Source organism: Mixophyes fleayi, chromosome 4 (assembly GCF_038048845.1).
Source record: "Mixophyes fleayi isolate aMixFle1 chromosome 4, aMixFle1.hap1, whole genome shotgun sequence".
Lineage (NCBI taxonomy): Eukaryota > Metazoa > Chordata > Amphibia > Anura > Limnodynastidae > Mixophyes > Mixophyes fleayi.
In genome coordinates this window covers 214753460-214774670 of record NC_134405.1, presented here as the reverse complement: position 1 = coordinate 214774670, position 21211 = coordinate 214753460, and the positions used below count along the sequence as shown (strand labels likewise).

The 21211-nt window shown below is 40.8% G+C and overlaps 1 protein-coding gene across 1 annotated transcript in view; it reads right to left on the bottom strand.

The window, feature by feature from the left end:
• The window catches only part of CFAP54 (cilia and flagella associated protein 54), a 234432-nt gene that overhangs the window by 210422 nt on the left and 2799 nt on the right, over positions 1-21211 (bottom strand). The window contains exons 4-7 of the mRNA XM_075205979.1: positions 13291-13462; positions 12367-12425; positions 3377-3520; positions 605-718 (exon numbers count right to left, since the gene is read on the bottom strand). Coding sequence (XP_075062080.1) covers positions 605-718; positions 3377-3520; positions 12367-12425; positions 13291-13462 — 489 coding nt within the window. The remainder of the gene's footprint in view (positions 1-604; positions 719-3376; positions 3521-12366; positions 12426-13290; positions 13463-21211) is intronic.

Genomic DNA, 21211 nt, shown 5'->3' with positions numbered 1-21211 from the left:
ATGTCAATTCTGTCCTCCAGTCACTGAATCCCTGGGCATAAATAGACAACCTCCAATTAGAAGATGCCTCGCCTGTGTAGTAGTAATCAGGGCTGTCTGGTCCCCACTGTTTGTTATTATGGAGAGAAGAAAGTTTCTTGTGCTGAAGGACTGCAGCCTGTCATAGAATTCCCAATGTTACGGACAGTGCAGCACCTAACTGGGGGACAGCAGCTCCTCCTCTACTGTCTCTGGTGGAGACATTGCTGGTTTCAAGGTAATAGGCATCACAATGCACTACACATTAAAGCATTCAAACATTGACATTTAATACAGATGGATATAGGGGAATAAGTCAGACATTTATACACAAATTAAGATTTAAATGATCAATGTTTCAGGATCATAGGCATAAGATAAAAAGGGAATACATTCGTTCATGTCTGAACATCACAAACAATAAAACTGCAGCAAGATAACAGCAATACTTCTAAGTAACGCCCTAGGCAGTATTACAGGTTTTGGTTCCTGACTTTTGTGTCCATGAATATCTTAGTGAGATTACAACTTAAATCTAGCACATACCAACACTCTACTTCTTAAAGAGGACAAAATGTTTGTTTACCTTAAGAGTGGACTCTTTAAAAGCTTTTTTTGTTTCTTCGTTGTACGAGGAATCGCTCATATTTTCAAGCTGACTAAGCTCATTGATCTTACCAAGAGCACGGCGAGCAAACACCTACAAGAAAGACGCAAACATGAGATGTGTCAATAATCTTACAGGTTATAGAATGAAACAGAAATATTAATTGCAGTATAATCTTTTGTGGATAAGGAAGTTCAGGAGCCAACTTTGTTGTTCTGGAAATATTTGATTAAGGAAAAAATAATATTCATATTTAAAGTTAACTGATTTTGAAATCTGTATCCAAAGACTGTACAATGTGAGCATAAGAACTTGTTTCTAGCAGTTTTAGACTATTTTGTATACACTTGCGAATGTTATTGATAAATGAAAACATTTAGGGGCATATTCAATTCCGATCCCGATCCGCGGGATCGCGCCGGAACGGCCGCTAACCTAATCCGCGGTACCGCAATAACGTGGATTTTCGTTCGCAGCCCATAGGGCTGCGTACGAAAATCCGCGTTATTGCGGTACCGTATTACCGGCAGTACTGCGCATTTACCGCGGTAACGCGCGTTACATCGGATCGGAATTGAATATGCTCTTATTGTTTTGTGAGAAGAAATAATAAATCAGTTGGTAGTCATTGGTTTTTACAGGCAGACCAGTGTGACAAGGTCAATGACCATGTGAACCCCACTCAAGAGCACATGATTTAAGGGCTTCACGGAGGTGACATCAATGAAGAGATCTATATGCAGTCACCCATACAGGTAACAGTAACTCAGATGCCACCACTTAACATGAAAATAAATGTTTTTATCTGTTGTCATACATTGAATAGAGCATGTTGCTGTCTAGTAGACAAGGGGTAAACCTTGCACAGGTTAATATGATTCTCCTTCACAAAAAAAACCTCTGCCTTAAACATTTCTTTTAGAGGATCAAAGATAAGTAAATTAATGTTATAAAAAGCAATGGTGCACGTATGCAAAATGGTCATAAGAATAATATACCGGTATGGGATGGGCTATCTGGAATGTTTGGGGTTTTTCTGTGATTTGGAACAGCATGCCTAAAATCAACTGAAACATGACCCCATTCTCGTCCCACAAAGATGCAGATCTGTGTTGCATGAGAAAATTGCCAAAAATAACAGCAGCAATAATTTTCTTTTTTCTTTTCTGGTTTTTGACACTTTTTAGATAATGGGTAACCAGATAAGAAATGCCTGACCTGTACCTAAAAAAAAATATAAGTAACAGTAAGCATATATTTAATCCAATATTTTTGTGTTGGTTTCTATCTCAGGGAGAATAATTGAATATATTATACTATCAGTTAAGGTCTGGACCCCAAAGCATATAAAAAGAATGCTCACCAAAAAAATCTTTCTCTTTCCTGGTACATGGTCTAGCCTCCTCATTAACTAAGTAAAGGGGAGTGGTAGTTATATCACATAAGTGTGTACAAGAAGATTTTATTGGCTACCATTACCAGCACTCAGACATAGTTTGTTTCTGTGGTTTTTTTTAGATGAACAAGCCCCACAGATTGAATATTTCATAATTAATGAATTATGTAACTGTAAATAAATTATATTTAAAATTGTGTTGACGCATTGTAAATAATAAGAATATTAGCTGTCACCAAGGAGAACCAAAAAGGGCATGAGGGCACAGATCAAGTGCTGTTATACAGGTCAGGAAAAGCTAAGGTGATCTCGAATATCTGTAATACATTTACAGCAGGGGTGTATTATTCCTTGTAATGCAAAAGTGATAACAAGAACTCACTGTTTATACATTTATTTTTTACACCTTTACAGATATTAGCATCTCTTGTGTATTATAAAACATGAAACGCCTATTAGGCTGGCATCTCCTTAATCCAATTTACTTAAATCTTTTAAGTGTCATTATAATGCATAGAATCTGGATTACATGAAGATGTTCCAGAACAGCAGCCTGACCAGAAACAAAGTATGTGTGTATAGTCTGGACAGGTTATTATGATCAGGTCTCAATAATTGCTTTAGTACAACATAATTATTTTAATAGGATCAAGACCTTGAACATGTAATTATAATATATTAGTGGCCCTTCTGTGGGTTTACATAGTGAATAAAGGAAATATATTATGGATACCATCATCTGCCAGGTCATAAGACATAATTTCAGGTTTAACTGTTTCAAGTCTGGATCCTGCCATCAGGACTTTTCAGAAAAGGATCCTGACTAGAAACCAAATATATGGGTGTCCTCTGGACAAGATCCTGATCTGAAACCCCCTTGTGGGAACAGTCACCAACCAAGTTTGTCTGACACTTTCTGTGGAGTGAGACTACCAGTAGCCCTTAAAAGCCTCTATTGTACCACATAATCATCATCTATTTATTTATATAGCGCCACTAATTTCGCAGCGCTGTACAGAGAGCACACTCACATTAGTCCCTGCCCCATTGGAGCTTACAGTCTAAATTCCCGAACACCAACCGACAGACAGAAACACAGACTAGGGTCAATTTGATAGAGGCCAATTAATCTACTAATATATATTTGGAGTGTGGGAGGAAACCGGAGCACCCGGAGGACACCCACACAAACACAGGGAGAACATACAAACTCCACACAGATAAGGCCATGGTTGGGAAACTCATGACCCCAGCATATCACTGTTTTAATAGTATACAGGCCTAAATATGTTTTTATTGCATAATAATGGCTTTGAAACAAACAGTATTACACTTTACAGAAACTGCTACTGTACCTCTCCATGGATACCTTCTCGGCAGTCAAAGTAAGACTGACACACAGCTGTGTACAGTGTTGTCCTCCATGTCAAGTAGTGGACAGACAGGAGAGGAACAGAGGACTCCATGCAAATGCTCGCCCATAACAGGAACTCTAGGGCCTGAAATAAAGATAGGTGTTGCACATATTTATTTCCTGATAAATTACTGATAGGGATCTGACAGTTATAGCTGAATGAAGCGTGTTCCATATCTGGTACATCGATAAATTAGTTTACTGACACTAAAGTAATAAATCCGGCAATAAGTCCATGACAACAGAAGACTGACATTTGTTATTTTATTATAGACTCTGATAAAAGTGTGTACATAGTCAAGAAGAACAAATACTACCTGTAATTAGTGATTTTCATATGACATCTTTTGCCTAAAGTAGCCACTAGAGGTCACAATTAGATAAGGATACTGGGTATAATAATAATAATATTACTTCCTCTGCCCCACAGTCCTGTCTCGGGACATATTTGCCCGTGGGTGGGAATGTTAGGGGAAAGGAGGTTTGTAATGGGCAGCCTAGTGCTTTACAGCCCCCTGTCCTGCTGGTGGGGACAGAAGTATTGGGAGGTATACATTAAGGGAAACGTGTTAAATACGCTCCTGTAACAGGTTCTGCATAAAATAAGGCATTTTCAGGTTCTCTTCAGAGGAAGAAAGGTTGCACAGCAGTGTACATTACAGTATATATAGCAACTCCAAATTCTATTCTGGAAGATATCTACTTTTCTATTTTTTGCTAGAATTTACAATAAATAACATGTGTAGTGATTATTTAATGTATCAGATATTTTATTTATACACCATATTTATTAAACACAACATTTGTGCCTGCAGTGATACTTATGTTTCAAGAGGGCATCTGTGCTTTCATATATTATTTTATTTTGCATTTTCAGTTACAACCAATACAAGAAAATAGCAATTTAGAAACTTAGAAGAAATCATTAACATCAGATATTGTGCAAGGCACATAACAAAGTTTAAACATAGTAAATGTAAAAAAATACTTTCACACTCAGTAAACAAAATTTCTAAATTGACCCTTGTATTAATAGTGAACAATATGAAGCAATATAGTCTAACAGAAACATTAGGATGGAGCACTGTAAAGGTCTTATAGCTGTGAGTGGTGACCAGATATCTCCTCTTATGCTGAACAGATAAATAAAAGTGACAGTAACATTTTTGAAGTCATTTCAGTCCTAAGGGTAAATTTACTAAAATCTATTAAAAGGAAGTGGAGGTATTGCCAATAACAACCAATCAGAGTCTATCTCTCATTTATCTACTACATTCTAGAAAATCATTGTTAGAATCTGACTGGTTGCTATGAGCAACACATCCACTTTCCTTTTTATAAGTTTTAGTAAACGTACCCCTTACCGTCAAAATAGAAGGGGAAACACAGGAACAATTTCAGTAATATCAACAATTGTCTACTTTTGGCCAACCCCACTAGCTAGGTAGCCTCATCCCTCATGTCCAGACAAGGACTCATGCTGTTTCCTGACCACAGTTCTTCATCCTGTCTGCAAGTAGAGTGAAAGTGCAGAGAGAAGCAGTGGACTGAACCAGACATACACATCACTGTTTTTGAAATTATTATAATACCCATAATATAATCTATTTATAAACCTACAAATCAATTCAATATATTCTACTACTACCACATTATCATTGAAATCAACAGGTATAGTTGAAATGGATTTAATGTTATATATACTTATTCATCATAATTTAGCAACCATATCAATGTTTTGATACAACATATACAGTTCATGTATTTTCAGTTTTCCAACAAGTAATGCTACTAGCACACAACCTGGAAGTCCAGCCTTATAACTATGACAAGCAGCAGACAATATTCAGAAACAATTTCCCCTTTCCTCTAACATTCTCTATAACAGCAACCTTTTACGCAGTCTCCAGACATGGTTCTGCTCAAATCTGTCATACAGGGGGAAAATTAGCTGAAGTTAATATATCTGTATTTCTTCTCTCATTACGTAACTCTTAAAGCCCTAAACTGCCTTCTGTAAACTCCTGTGTAAGAGCAGACGTCTGTCCCACTGTCTGACTGCTAATTCATGCAGACTACTTCTGGGTGTCCATGGCAATACACAATATAGCAGTTAATGTTAGGTTAGGCAAGGGGGAAAGGACTTATAAATGGTTGCATTGCATTATCTGCAGCCCTGGCCCAGGAGATGGTACCTGTGTGTACTGGAGGTCTTGTCAGGTAAAGTCTCCCCTACCCAAGGGAACCTGGTGATGTCACTGGGTTTTCTGGTGGATGAGGAAATGCAGTTTCTGTGATAAATGCACTACATTCTATACAGAAAGTTGAGGGATTTAACATTTCAATGTTCAGTTGCAGTTTAGGATGGAAGCAGTGAAATGATGGCCCATGACATACACAGCCATACCTCCTATTATTCCCAATTAAAAGATAAAAAAAAATGGAGATGCCCAAATCCACTTCCCCCACTATCTACAATCTACCCTGGTCATACCCCATATCAGTAAATCTTGCCTCTTTGGAAAAATCCTGAGAAAAATTGAACTATTAAGATGAGGCATGGTTAGGCACTGGTCCTGGTACACAAAGTACACAAAGGCTCAGCAGAACGGTACCCGGGACAGGCAGGAGGGGTTAGGTAAATAAAAATGGGCTGAAAAAGCCAGTCAATGTCTGTGTATGCCATCATAATGTACTATAGTTCCTCAGGGGCCCACATTGCCATCACCTGCGCCCCCCCCCAGAGTCGCTACTCGTAATCTTATCAGAACGGGTGCAGCCGACTTTCACAGAAGTGATCTCTTGGAATTACTATTTATTTCAGGGAATATGATTTCAATCCTTATTAGTATGAAATACCTTGTCCTGTATTCATCATTTTATTTAAGTGGTTCAATACAATAAGCAAAATAAAATACAGTCATATACTATTTCCATAGGGCATATCTGTAGGGACATAGGCAGCTCATTTTCTGACAGTACAGATATTTTTACCTGGTGGTGATCTGTTCTGCTACATTGAGGGCAGGTGGGCACATAGCACAAACATAAATATAAAAATAAAAAATATAAAGTTGTGTTCTCCTGGAAAGACTGTTTCACATACCTACTGCCAAAGGCACTATTCTTATGCAGTAGGTGCAAGCAGGCATGTTCACTAAAAGGGACTAGAGGAAGCCACAAACATGTCTTATCTAACAAAAATTCTCCAGGAGTTATTGTGAGCAAGATGATTTAGTACAGAACAAAAAAAGCTAATATGATTTTTGAGTTTAGGGATATGTATGGCATTCTTCTTGTTTGCATGAATAAGTTTCATTAGACTTGTACTCCTTACATCTTTTCACCATTCTGGTATATTCCTAGGAGGGCATCAACAATTTTGGCCACCAATTACATTGGTACTGGTATTTGTACTATGCTGGACCCTTGATATTCCTTAAATTGTTTGTTTTTTTTCTCTATTTTTAATTTGATTTATTTCCTAAATATCCACTTTTATTAGATCGTTTCAAAATCAAAACAAAATCCTGGTTAAATGACTCTTTGGGGGTATTCAATTGTTAGCGTTAACGGGAAAAAACGAGCGCTCAAAAAATATTACCGTTTTACCGTTTATACGGTAATATTGCGCGCAAAAAGCGTTAATACGGTAGTTTACTCGCGGAATTTCAGCTCACCGCTGAAATTTCGCGAGTAATTACCGTATTAACGCTAAGATTTTTTGAGCGCTCGTTTTTCCCCGTTAACGCTAACAATTGAATACCCCCCTTTAACTTTATAGGGGGGTATTCAATGGACCACAAATTATTTTTTAACACTGTGTTGAATCATTATAACGTATTTTTTCTTCATTTTGGACCGCTATTCACTTCAATTTTTAATGCACCATTTTTTTTTGCTCAAATGGTCCTATCGCACTCAAGTAGAAGATAAATTAAAAATATAAGGTGTGCGAGAGGCAGCCACGTTAAAAGCTATTTAATTGTTTTTTAACGTGGAGCGTTAAACAGGCCAATATGCTGTTTTATCTCACACCTCTTTTGAGGGGCTTACAATGCTGCCACCACTGAGCCGCTTTAAGGCGCTCAGAACCACGTTCCTTCTGGGTATCTGTCACAGCTAGTGTACTCCCATGCTGGTACACTTGGGCTGGTAACTCCGGACCTCTTACTATGGATCAGGGTTGTTATTATTATTATTATTATTATTATTATTATTATTATTATTATAATCTTTGACTTATAAGGCGCCACAAAGGGTCTGTAGCGCCGTACATTACATATGCAGAAAACAGAACCAAGACACAACATGATACACAAATATATACAAACACAGGTGACAGGGTAAAGCAAATCAGATTATATCTGACAGATAGTGAAAGGGATAGTAGAAATCAGCAAGAAGGAGGCCGAAAATTAATAAAACAGGGAAAACAGGGCTAGCGAAGCAGGCCAAGAGGTAGAGAGGGTGAAGGAACAGTAGAAGGAGCACACAAGGAATGAGGGCCCTGCTCATGAGAGCTTACAACCTAAAGGGAGGGGGGAGACATATAAAGGGTGGTACTAACTAGGGGAGAGAGCCAGGACAAGAAAGTTAGGAGGACTGATAGACATGAATAAAGAAATGAGTCTTAAGGGCACGCTTGAAGCCTTTGGAAGTAGATGCTAACCTGATGGAACGTGGAAGATCGTTCCACAGCAGGGGAGCAGCCCGGGCAAAGTCTTGAAGATGAGAGTGAGAGGAGGTGATCAGTGAAGTAGTGAGGCGGCGGTCAGAGGTAGAGCGGATGGGGCGGGTAGGAGTGTAGGTAGATATGAGATTGGAGATGTAGGGAGGGGAAGATTGACTAAGAGCTTTAAAAGGTGAGGGTGAGGAGTTTAAATTTAATTCTGTAGGGTATGGGGAGCCAATGTAGTGACTGTTGGAGGGAGACCGAAGAGATAGAGCGGCGGGAGAGAAAAATGAGGCGGGCAGCAGCATTGAGGATAGACTTAAGAGCGTCAAGGCGAGAATCAGGTAGGCCAGAGAGAAGAAGGTTACAGTAGTCAAGGCGAAAGATAATAAGCGAGTGAACAAGTGTTTTCGTGGCGAGAAAGGGACGTATCTTAGATATATTCCGAAGGTGGAAGTAACAGGATTTAGAGAGGGACAGAATGTGAGGCTTAAATGAGAGGGAGGAATCAAGGATGACCCCAAGGCATCGGACTTGGGGGACAGAAACGAGGGTAGTGTTATTAACAGAAATAGAGAGGGGGGAGGTGGGAGAGTCCAGGCAGGGGGGAAGACTATAAGCTCGGTCTTGGAAATATTGAGTTTAAGGAAGCGTTGGGACATCCAAGATGAGATGGCCGAGAGACAGGAGGAGACACGAGACAGAAGGGAAGGGGAGAGGTCAGGGGATGAAAGATAGATTTGGGTATCATCAGCATAGAGGTGGTACTGGAGGCCAAAGGAGTGGATGAGGACACCAAGGGAGGAGGTGTAAAGGGAGAAAAGCAGTGGGCCAAGAACGGAGCCTTGAGGAACGCCAACGGGTAGGGGAAGAGGGGGTGATGTAGAATCATGAGTAGAGACTGATAAGGAGCGGTTGGTGAGGTAAGAGGAAAACCAGGAGAGGACAGTGTTACATAGGCCTAAAGATTTGAGAGTTTGCAAAAGGAGTGCGTGGTCAACGGTATCGAAGGCAGCAGAGAGGTCAAGAAGGATAAGAAGGGAGTAGTGTCTATTGGATTTAGCGAGGAGAAGGTCATTAGTGACCTTAGTGAGGGCAGTTTCAGTTGAGTGGAGGGGGCGAAAACCAGATTGGAGCGGGTCAAGTAGTGAGTGAGAGGAAAGAAAGGAGGCGAGACGGTTGTAGACAACCCGTTCAAGGAGTTTGGAGGCAAAAGAAAGAAGTGAAATAGGGCGGTAATTAGAGAGAGAGGCGGGATCAAGGGACGGTTTCTTGAGTATGGGGGAGACAAGAGCATGTTTAAAAGAGGAGGGGAAGATTCCAAAGGAGAGGGAGAGGTTGAGGAGGTGTGCAAGGTGGGAGCAGGCTTCAGGAGAGAGGGAGCGGAGGAGGGGGGAGGGGATTGGATCCTGTGTGCAAGTGGAGGGGGGAGAGGAAGAGAGAAGGGTATGGACTTCATCTGCAGATACTGGAGTAAAGGAAGAGAAGGAGGGTGAGCTAGCTGGAGGGGAGGGGAGAAAGGAGATAGCAGCAGCAGAGGAGGGTGAGAAGGGGGACAGAATGGGCATGGAGGGGGGAGAGGGTGGTGTAAGAAGGGACTGCTGGGAGATGGTATGACGTATAGACTCAATCTTGGAAGTGAAGTGGGTAGCAAAGTTGACAGCAGAGAGCGTGGTGGGGAGTGGGAGAGGGGGAGGGGAGAGGAGGGAGTTGAAGGTGGCAAAAAGCCGACGGGGGTTGGAGAATTGGGAAGAAATGAGAGCTTTGAAGAAAGATTGTTTAGAGATGGAAAGGGCCGAACTATAAGAGGCAAGCATGAACTTGAAGTGGAGGAAGTCAGCATGAGTGCGTGACTTTCTCCAAAGCCGTTCTGCACTGCGGGAGCATTTTTGAAGATAGCGGGTAAGTTTAGTGTGCCACGGTTGTGGCGGGGACCGACGAAGCTTGACGGTGACAGCCAGGGCGACAGAGTCAAGTGCAGCGGTAAGAGTGCGATTGTAGAAGGAGACAGCCTTATCGGTGCAAGAAAGAGTGGTGATGGGGGAGAGGAGCGAGCCCAGGGAGGAGGAGAAAGTGGTAGGATCAACTGTGTCAAGATTACGCCTGGTGAGAGTAACCTTGGGGGCCGGGGACGATGAGAGGGGTGGAGAGATGCTAAAAGAGAGGAGATGGTGGTCCGAGAGAGGAAAAGGTGAATTATTGAGGTCAGAGACAGTACCGAGGTTACATAGGCCTAAAGATTTGAGAGTTTGCAAGGGAGTGTAAAAACCAGATCTAGGGAGTGGCCACTGCGGTGGGAGGGAGAGGAGGTCCATTGAGAGAGACCAAGGGAGGAGGAAAGGGAGAGAAGTTTAGAGGCAGCAGGGTCTGAGGAATTGTCTACACGGATATTAAAATTCCCCAAGATCAGGGAGGGAAGGTCAGAGGAGAGAAATTGAGGGAGCCAGGTGGCAAAGTGATCAAGAAATTGGGAGACAGGACCAGGAGGACGGTAGATAACAGCAACACGAAGGTGGACTGGGTGGAATAGGTGGATAGAGTGTACCTCAAAGGAGGAAGGAGAGGGTTCAGGGGGAAGATCCCGAAAAGAGCAGCAGGAGGAGAGAAGTATGCCGACGCCACCACCTTGCAGTTCTCCAGGTCTGGGTGTGTGGGAGAAGGACAAGCCCCCGAAAGATAGAGCAGCTGGAGAGGTAGTGTCCTCAGGGGACAGCCAGGTTTCAGTGAAGGCAAGCAGGTTGAAGGATCTAGAGATGAAGAGATCATGAATAGAGTTCAATTTGTTGCAGACTGATCTGGCATTCCAGAGACCACAGGATAGTGGAAGAGAGGGAAGAGGAGAGATGTGGATGAGATTGTTGGGTTGCCGTGGATGGGTCCCCCCTGGCCTATCACTGACCAGAGCTGCAGGGTAGGGAGAGCTAGGTCCAACCTCAGAAACAGCCGATGAACGGATTAGATTTAGGGTCTAATCTGCAGGTCACAGGATTACAGCAATTTTGAATAAGTTGTCAAGCAGGTCTTTGAAGCAGAGTGATGTTTATTGCTCAAGTGTCCTGACAAGGACAGTTCCACTGATTAAAAGTATCAGTGGTCAGGTCAGATGGAATATCAGAATGATACATTTCAGTGTACAGGACAGTGCTTTTTATACACATTTGGACACAAGCTATTTTTAGAATCAGGATGTACCCTGTTTACCAAAGCATAGATTTACCTGAATTGCAAAACTAACAATATTTACACTTATCTGTGAAATTCTAGAAACGCTGTGATGTCCTGCATCTTTGTTTTAGATGCAGGAAATCTCGTAGCACGTTTTCAATTAAACCTTTCTGTCTCCAAGTTAAACCTCACACATTAAAAGGCCTGATTAGTATTAAACATTTTGTTCCAAGAGTTGCAGAATACACATTCCCAAAGAAAGGTATAAACTTCTAACAAGTCATTTTCCCACATCACAATACATAGCAGACTTTCTAAACAAAGGCTCATTGTATCAGATGTATACATCAGAAATAGGCACTTGCTTTAGAAAGGTTAAATCAGCAAAAAAAAAAATTCTACCCTGGTCTCAGAAATAACGATTTCCCTTACCCAAATATACACAATATTAAAAATAAGTGCATTGGCAATTTAGATAAATAAGCATCCTGCGCTATTTCTTTTAAATAAATTTATACCATAAGTTATTTATATGTGATCCAGTCACACATGGTATAGATGATTCTATAGTAAAATATAGCAAAATAAAAAAATATGCTAAATGAAATTACTGTATGTAGATATTATAAAATAGAAAGGTTGTGTAATGCAATCTAATGTATGCCAATCCTTTTTTTTTTTTTTTTGTATACATCCCGTTCACTCCCCTAAAAATTTGCATGCACCAATGATTAAAGCGCGGGGGCAGCGTTACCTATTTTTCAATTGAATTGCACAATTTTTTTACGCGGGTTTAGCTGAAAACGGTAGCGCCAGTTTGTCAAAACCCAAGCATAGAACTTGCTGTCAATTGAATCCCCCCATAATGTTTTTTGTTTTGTTAGAGTTCTCTACTCAAATTTGTATGTTTTTCAAAAGTATCTGTATCAATCTAAAAACTTTTGTATTTATTTCCATATTTTTCAAAGGACTACCATTTACCAAAGTCTGACCGAATCACTATATAGCTCCTTGTCTTCAAAGTGATTCTGTTATCAACTTTCGTTTAAATAGCGTGTCAGAATTTTGATCTATTAATCATAGGGTCTTACCTGTGATGAATGCCCCAAAACCATTAAATGTCTGCATATGGTGTATATATGAAGAGTACCTGGAAATACAAACAGTTTAATGTTATAATGAAAACAGTAAAAACTACACATTATCAAATTATTTGTAATCAAAGCTATAATGTTCTAAAATAATATACTGCACATACATACTAACAATGGAAGCTGAAATTTGCTGAATGTAAAATAATGCATGTCAGCAGTAATGCCTCATAGGTCACAGTATGGTATTAGAGGTGTAGTGATGGACAAAACTACATTGAAAGACTTAGAGGGAAATTCACTAAAGTACAGTTTATTATACAGTTTGCAAACTGCCACACAATGGATACGGTTTTCAGATTGATTTATCATCCAGCGATTAGGAAGGTGAAAACTCAAACCACTTCCAATGCATCGCGGTTCGCAAACCCCTAAACCGTATTATTTTGCAAACTATAAAACAAGTAAAATCTGTAATTTAGGCAACACCACAAACTGTGATCTTTCAGTGTTAATGGAATATTTTGACATCATGCAGAATGCCAGCATCTTTGGGAGTGGAGGGGAGTTCCCTCCCTCTAATGATTAATTTAACATATAAATGAGAACTGAATAAGCAACAAAGAGAGTGACCCTAAAGCAAAAATAGACAGGACTTTCTACATTTTTTACCATGTCATTGTCATCTGGACCTGGGAATCTTAGGGGCAGTTTCCAGAAATGGATTATGGGATTGCAGCTACTGTATGTCTGCACTAGGTGAACAACATTTTTTTCAGTTAATGATTTGAAATTTCTTCATTGCAGTTTGTTGCTGCATATACCACTGTATCTCAATATAACCCAATGTCAACTTCAAAGCCATAAGAAATTTGGTTGGATATTTGGACCTACTGCTGCTGCGTGGCTTGATGAGGTACATACCATTGAAAATTAGCCAGCAGAGATGTTCCTGTGGGAGGACAACCTCCATGATGAGCTGAAGAAACGCTAGTATACTCAGGCACTTCTTCACTGATTCTTCATTCTTAAGATTGGCATCATTAGTCTTCACCAACTGATAAATACAAATGCACCGTCCTTGCAGGGCATGGAACTGAAACGTATGAAAAGGATTTGTGATGGAACATGTGTTGACATTTCAAAACAAAATATGCAGCTTTCAGTTAAGTACTACACAATTCAATTTGTTTAAAATATTGTTATTGAAAACTCAACAGGATCTACTTGGCATACTATCTTGAACACAATTTTGGAAAAGGAGAATATCCCTGGATCTTCCCTGAGCTTCTTAAAGTAGGTTTTATGAATACTGTAAAGTGTACACAATCCCTTAGTTGACAGCCCAATCAAAGTTATAGACACCTGGTTAACTCGAGTTGTCCAATCTGTAATAGACCTTTCCAAATTAGACTATGCTTGTATTTGAATCTGAAATCCTATGTTTAAAATGTCTTTATTTTTCTTTGCTATTTTCTTTTTTTCTAATTATTTTCAGTGCAGCTTTTATTAATATTATATCATTTTCAAAACGATCAATTTCAAATAAAACTGCACAGAAAACAGTGTAAATTTGCAAAAATATTTAGTAATATCATCTGACAATATGACACTCAGGGGCATATTCAATTGTCGGCGGAAATGCCGAAAATCTCGCGCTCCGTGCACTATTACCATTATTACTGTAATAGTGCGCGGAAAAAGCGATATTACAGTAATTTTCTCGCTGGATTTCAGGTCGCGGCTCCCTGAGACGCGAGCTGAAATACAGCTAACTACTACCGTAATAACGGTAGTAGTTTTAACGCCGCGGAAACTGAATATGCCCCTCAGAGTGGCATACTTTTGAAAACGTTTGCCGGATGAAGTAAACCTTGAAATTTTTTAGGAAAGTTTGGTTTACTGTATTTTTATTCTCTGTTATATATATTCTCTTACAAACACTAGTAGCTATCAATACCTTATGGAAAGAATGCCCTGTATGTGCCTAATATGTGGAACAACAAAAGCATTACACAAGTGTTGAAATTGGTCAACCACTAAGGGTTAGATTTATCACATTTTCTAAAAAGGAAAAGTGAAGATGTTGCCCATATCAACCAAAAAGATTCTGGCTATCATTTTCTAATGTACTAGATATATAAGAGCCAGAATCTGATTGGTTCTTATGAGCAACACCTACAATTTTTAGTTTTAGAAGGATTGATAAATCTACTCCTAAATGTGTGGCCAAATTGTACATTGGTTGTCATCCATTGTTCGAGCTGAGAGGCTGGATCAGGCCGTGTGTGGCCAGAATTGTTTGACTTGTGGTCGAGTGATCGAAGCATTTATTTGACCAGTTGAAAAACAGTGATTTTAACTTCCACCCTTGGAGGGAGAGCAGTTGAGTGCATGGAGGTCCACAGGAAGGTACAGGAACCCTAAATGGAGCTAGAAGGCGAGGCTGCAACTACCATATGGTAGTGTTATAATCAGACCAGGTGAACCACTTTGTCGGGAGGGGGGGGGGGGGGGGGGGAATTTGCTGAGTTGAAATACTTGAAGCCAATAGTTTCCATCACATAACTATGCTGAATCTTTGCTATAATTTTAGAGAGGTGGAGGAGCCTGGCTTTTCCAATGCTGAGCAATAGCTGACCTAGCAGCGAATAAATTGTCCCGCAACATGCCGGTGGTGATCTTGAAAGTCAGGTGGGTATAGTTAGTGAAGCGCCAGAGAAGGCTTTGGTGGATAGCTATTGAGGTTACTTGTCAGATTAATCCAAGCACTTGTCTCATAAAGAATTAATTTTGGGGCAAGTCCAGGAAAATGTGTAAGAGGGATGGGGCTTCTCCACACTCCTTCAAACAAGACTACGATAGTATGGGCCATATTTTATGCAATTTATCAGGGATGTAATATAGTCTATGAATTATTTTATTGAGAATCTCCAAGTGGTTGATGCATCTCGACATTGTATATGCATTCTTGAAAATATGCTCCCAGTCCTCATCCATCAGGAGAAGAACAAGATCAGACTCCCATTTCACATGGGCTTGCAGCTTACAGTTTTCGGGCGTTTTAGAAGGTACCAGGCAGATATTCTCACAGCGTGGGAACAGGAGTAAATCAGAAGCCTCACTTACAATGTGGGGGAGGGGCTGCAACAGAGGTGGACAGGACTGCTGTGACTGGATCCAGTGGTGTACCTGGAAGTATTTGTAGAAGTCAGATCTGAGACCTTAGTGACTCCCTGGGAAATTTAATGATCTAGGTGCAGGTCCAGGATTATGGAGGCCACCGCTAGAAAAGAGAGAAGGAAGGGAAAAATCCTGGACCACCTTCAGTAGTTTATTCCAGCTTGCTAAGGAATCTTTAATGCTATGCAGGATAGCCAAAGTGGCTGGCCTAGATTTTCCTTCCAACCAAAGAAAGTCTTCTATCGGGGATATCACATGGGCCTCATTGAAGACCCATGGTTTGCAAGGGTGGGGAGCTGTCTAGTCCTTAAGCTGGTCAAGCCTAGCAGCTTGTTGCTAGAGTTCCAGGTAAGGGGGCTGCAAGGCCGCCTCTCAACTTAGGGTGAAACAAACATGACCAAGCTATTCTAGGTGTCTACCTCTCCACACAAACCGCAAGGCACTTGAACCAACGCTGGTAGGATTCTGAACAGGTTAAAAGTTTTTGGAAGAAGCATCATTTTGAGCGCAGCTATCCTATAGAGCCATGAGGCCTTAAACTCTGCTTACGAGTTAGTAAGATCTGTGAAATTATGTAGGAGCAGTATAGTTACAGTCTACGAGGTCCTTAGAATGGGGTAGGATATGGCTACTCAGGTATTTGAGAGACGAGGAGCAACAGTGGAATATGTAAGTGGACTTGAGGAAGAGAAGCCTATCTTGCCGAGATTCCCACCCTCATAGCTTCCATTTTAGTAGAGTTAATTTTGTATTAAGAAACCTCAGAGTATCGGTCAGGAAAAGAATGACAGTATCCATGATTCAGGTGCCAATGATAGTGGATGTTTTGATCTGTTACGACAGGGGCTCAATTGCCAGTACGAAAATGAGCAAAAGAAAGAGGGCATCCCTGTCTGGTCCTGTTGGTAACGTCAAAAGTGGTCAACAGGAACCCATTACTGAGAATTCAAGCCGAGGGACAGCTATAGAGGGTGGAAATCGCTTAAAGAGATTAACTTGGCAAGGATGGCTTTCAGGTGATCCCAATGTATCCTGTCAAATGCCTTTTCAGCATCCAAAGATAGGAGCAGCAGAGGCTGAGCCCAGTTCACGTGGGTAGACAATATATTAAGTACCCGGCACGTGTTATCAGGGGCTTGTATGTCCAACACGAAAAACACCTGAGGGTTTGAAAAAGTGATGATGTTGCCTATAGCAACCAATCAGATTCTAGCTTAGCACATTCTACTACATAGCAGCTAGAATCTGATTGGCTGCTATAGGCAACATCTCCACTTTTTCAAATCCACAGCTTGATAAATTTATCCCCTGGTCTTAATTGACTAGGCAATTGGCAATCAGTTTGGCAAATAGTTTAGTATTTAAGAGCGCAATCTGTCTGTAGGTTTGGCAATGTGCTGGGTCCTTGCCAGGCTTGGGGAGGTTGAATATCCTAGCCTCCAGCATTTCTTTAGGCAGATAGGATTCCTTTGTGGCCTTGTTAAAAGGGTTTTGAGTACTGGGCTAAGCTCTTCCTGGTAGGCAAGATAGAAGATGTTTGAGACCATCTGGCCCCGATGCTTTCTCGAATTACAAGGGCATGCCCTACTTTGCAGCAAGCGGCGATGCCCTTCCTTCTCTGCAAATGGATTAAAATTCTCCCAAACTATGAGGTTTCAAAGATCATGTTTAACCCATATACTTATAACAAACACATTTTGCACCATACGGTTGCACTTCTATGGAAAAGTTAATTTCTAGACACACTGGGGGTGAGGCCAGGATGATGCAATTTGCTGTGATGTGTGTCAATAAGCCCCACTTCCACTTACTTCACTAGGGAAGTGGGCAGGATGCAGGAGGTTGCATTGCAAGAAATTTGCAAGTTTCCCAGACATTCTGGGAGAGTAAGCAACTATGCATGTAATATATATATATATATATATATAGCCCTATATTACCTTATTCTGAAGACAAAAGCTATAAATTGTTGGCCAGCGTCCCAAACAAACTCCAAGAACAGGTAAAAGAGGTCTTCACCTATAGTAGCTGCCTTTCCCGTAGATCGAAAATTGCTCATAGGAACTCAGATGCCCCAAAGTCTTAAGCTCAAAGAGCTTATATTTGGCCAACGCAGTGCGGGCGATAGGAGGATACCTGGAGGCTAAATGAGTCAGGCATGGAAGAAGGCAGTGGTGGACCGGTGGACATGCAGAAACCAGAAGCTGGCAGAGGTCGGCGAAAGGCGACCTAGCAGAGTCTGATAATCAGGCAGAGGTCAGGACAACAGGCGTACTAACGGAGTCTGGGAAATCAGGCAGAGGTCACGTCAGGGCTCTGGTCAGAGGCAGTTAATTAATTTTGATGCTTTGTGCATGCGCCCGGTGTCCCTTAACCAGGGACATGGCGTCTTAGCAACAGGGTGTCCTAGCTGTTGCCTTGGCGATGGCCAGGGGAAATCCAGAAGTGAAGTCCCAGTCGTGATGGACGCAGCCAGGCTCCAACAGCAAGTCGCGGTGGCTAGAGGCACTGCCGCAGCTTGTAACGTAAATGAGCAAAAGTCAAGCAGTAATTTAGGAGAGAAACTAAAAAAGTTTAAATTTAATGAAGGTTGTGGCCCTAAAGTGGTACCGGGCTGGACTTGTGACACTTGATGTGACACTTTCACTGTTTCCAGCATGCACATTTTCTGAAGCATTCACCAACCTACAAAACAAGGCTCAAATTGGCGCGCATGTTTCCAAAGATTGTGAACTTAGTGTCTACCTTGAAATACATTTGCACAAAAATAGGCTGAGGAAGTGACACCTAGGTCAGAGTACCATTCCTGCCTAAAAGTGGTTGAGAAAGAAGAAGAGGGATCCTTGGACAAGTTAATTACGAACAGAAAATCATCTCACTATGAGAAACCAAAGTTTAGTGCTAGTAGTGATAATATTACTGGTTTGGATATTTTGGTGCATTAATTGGACAATGAGGAAAATTTGTCAAAAAGATTAGATCAGGGTCAGGAAGCAGGTAAAGGGTCTTGTCAAGTAGAGGTACTCCGCATGAAGGCTCTGCTTAAATTCATGTGAGGAGTAGTTTGCCACAAAGGATATAATTGAAAAGGTTTTTGAGTGGGGGATAAGAAAGGTGGCAATTTCTTTAGAATAACTGTCCATGAAGCCATCAGGGCCAGGAGCCTAAGACTATTTGCGGGATTTGATAGCAATACCTTTTTCCATGAAACTAGATATTTTAATTGCTTCATTCATATTGGGGGCAAACGCAGAAATGGAACGAAAGACAACCACCTATGGCTGATATCTGCATAGTTCTTAGTAAGTAGTAGTTTGCAAATGCCAGAAGGGAATTGCAATTTGTAGTTGGGGTGCCCTTTTGGAAATGTGAAAGACATTGTGTAGCATAGTGCCTCACCTATTCAAACATGCATAGTCATTTTAAGAGACTTCTTCGTGTTGTCCATTTACACAGAGTGTAATATTTGTGGAAGGGTCAAAGAGTGTTTTTTATGGGTCTGTTCCAGTTTTATTAGTTCCACCAATAGGTATGCTATTTCCTCCTATGTCTGTTTTCGCCTAAGAGAATCAAGTTTTATCAGTGTCCCTTAAACCCTTGTGAGCCTCCCATACCATTAAATCCTTCGTCAGATTTAATGAGTACGAAATACTTCCAGCTTGTGTTATCTCTTATGACAGAAATGATAATTGTAAGTATACAATGATCTAACCATTGCAATATAGCAAATGGGTATGTACAAACTGCTCCAATTTAAGGAAAGCTCCAAAATATGTGATCTGGTTTGGTTCATAGATGTTAGCAAGGGTAGTGGTGAGGACCACCAGGTATTCAGAGCCTATAAAAAAATCTGTTAGCTGGATGCAAAATTGTTCTGGGGCAAAGAAGGGCAAGGTGTTTTTTTGTTTTTTTTAAGTTGTTATTTTTATTTTTAAATCGCAACTACCTTGGTTTGAGTGTCCGACGTGTTGAACTTAAATTTGAATTAAGAAAACTTAGGAGTCTGTCTTCTGATGTAAGATAATAGATAATATCAATGCATTTTTTTTATTCAATTAGGCAGCTGAAACCGTTTAACTGGCATGTAATTACATGCAAGCCACAAAAGAATTAGTTCTGCAGGGGGAGAGATAATTGTTTTGTCGACCCATGCACAAGGGTGGATGGAAAGGTAACAACACTTAACAAACCAAATATGCAACATTCTAACGAAATAATTGGTTGGGGGGGGGGGGGTATCTAATCCTTTTGTCAGTCTAAAAATCAGGAGGGAAAAAAAAAGGCAGGCATATGAACATCAATGAGAAGGGATATACTGCTTTCAACAAACGTGCAAAAAATAAAATATCCAGAGCATACAGGGTAGCTGGGAACTATGCTCCGTCAGTAAAGAGATAGAAGAAGAGAAAGAAGCACACATTTTTAGACACATGACTGGAAAGTCAGTTTTCCATTAATCAGGTGTGACATCATCATTATACAAGACTCATGAATTCTGATAGTAGAGAAGGTGAGGGAGGCCATAGTCTTGTGAGTATTGTACACTGTGCGCTGAGTGTTTTTACACTAAATGAGCACTTCTTGGGAGTGTAACAATGGTGATGAATTTTATAATTTTCCCCACTATCTCCCATGATAGGGTCCAGTGTCTTTAGAAATGGTTACGTCCTTGCATGCGTTGACAAACATTTGTGGTCCTCAGAAATAACTTTTCCTGGGCATGATTCACTTTCACAAATTTGCATTGTGAAGGAGAAATTTGATGGCAACGAAGGCTTCTTTTTTTTTTTTTATTCAGGAAAGGTTCCCTAAAACTTATGTTTGTCTCATTTAACTAAATATCGTTCAACTCTACACAGACAGTAAGGGTCAAATGCTGAGTTTGCCGAATGTGGACACAAGGTGGGCGAACTTTACGTTCAAAAAAGCTGCTTGTAAAAACAGCATAATTAAGTCGTAGACATCTCAAGATGGGTCCAGCTTTGCACCTGTACAATATATATATGCCAGGTTCAGGCAAAATACACCCACATTTGAGTACAAACAACCAGATCATCCTACGAACGAAAGTAGCAAAAAAATTATTTTTAAAATATGCCCATAAAATCCTATAATATTTGAACAATCAATGAAGAGAGCGCCTATCAGCCTCAGATGTGAATGGGCAATTAACCAATCATAACCATGTATTTGTACCTGCCCTCTAGCAGGTGCAAGAGATTCAGCTCCTGACAGGCGTAAATACGTCTCTGCGCTAGTCTGCCTCAACTGCATTTGTGTGATCACGCCCCTTACTGTACTTGGCCTATGTTAGACTGCCTCTTCACTGCCCCGTTCCTCTTCTCTAGCTGCAAGCAGTCGCAAATGTAGATTCTTGCAACTCTGCATACATGCATGTGCATGTAGCATTTTTTGTGGGCATGTATAGTACAAATTTTACTATCTACAGATGTACGGCCAACTCAGCATCAGTTCCCATATGTCTAAATACTTAACATTTGCATCGTGTTAGCTCAGGCCTGGTCAACCTGTGGCTTTTTATGTGCTGTGAAACTACAATCCCCAGCATGCTTTGCCAGTAGATAGCCAGCTCATAGGTGACAGGGCATGCTGGAACATGTAGTTTCACAACACCTGGAGAGCCACAGGTTGGCCAGGCCTA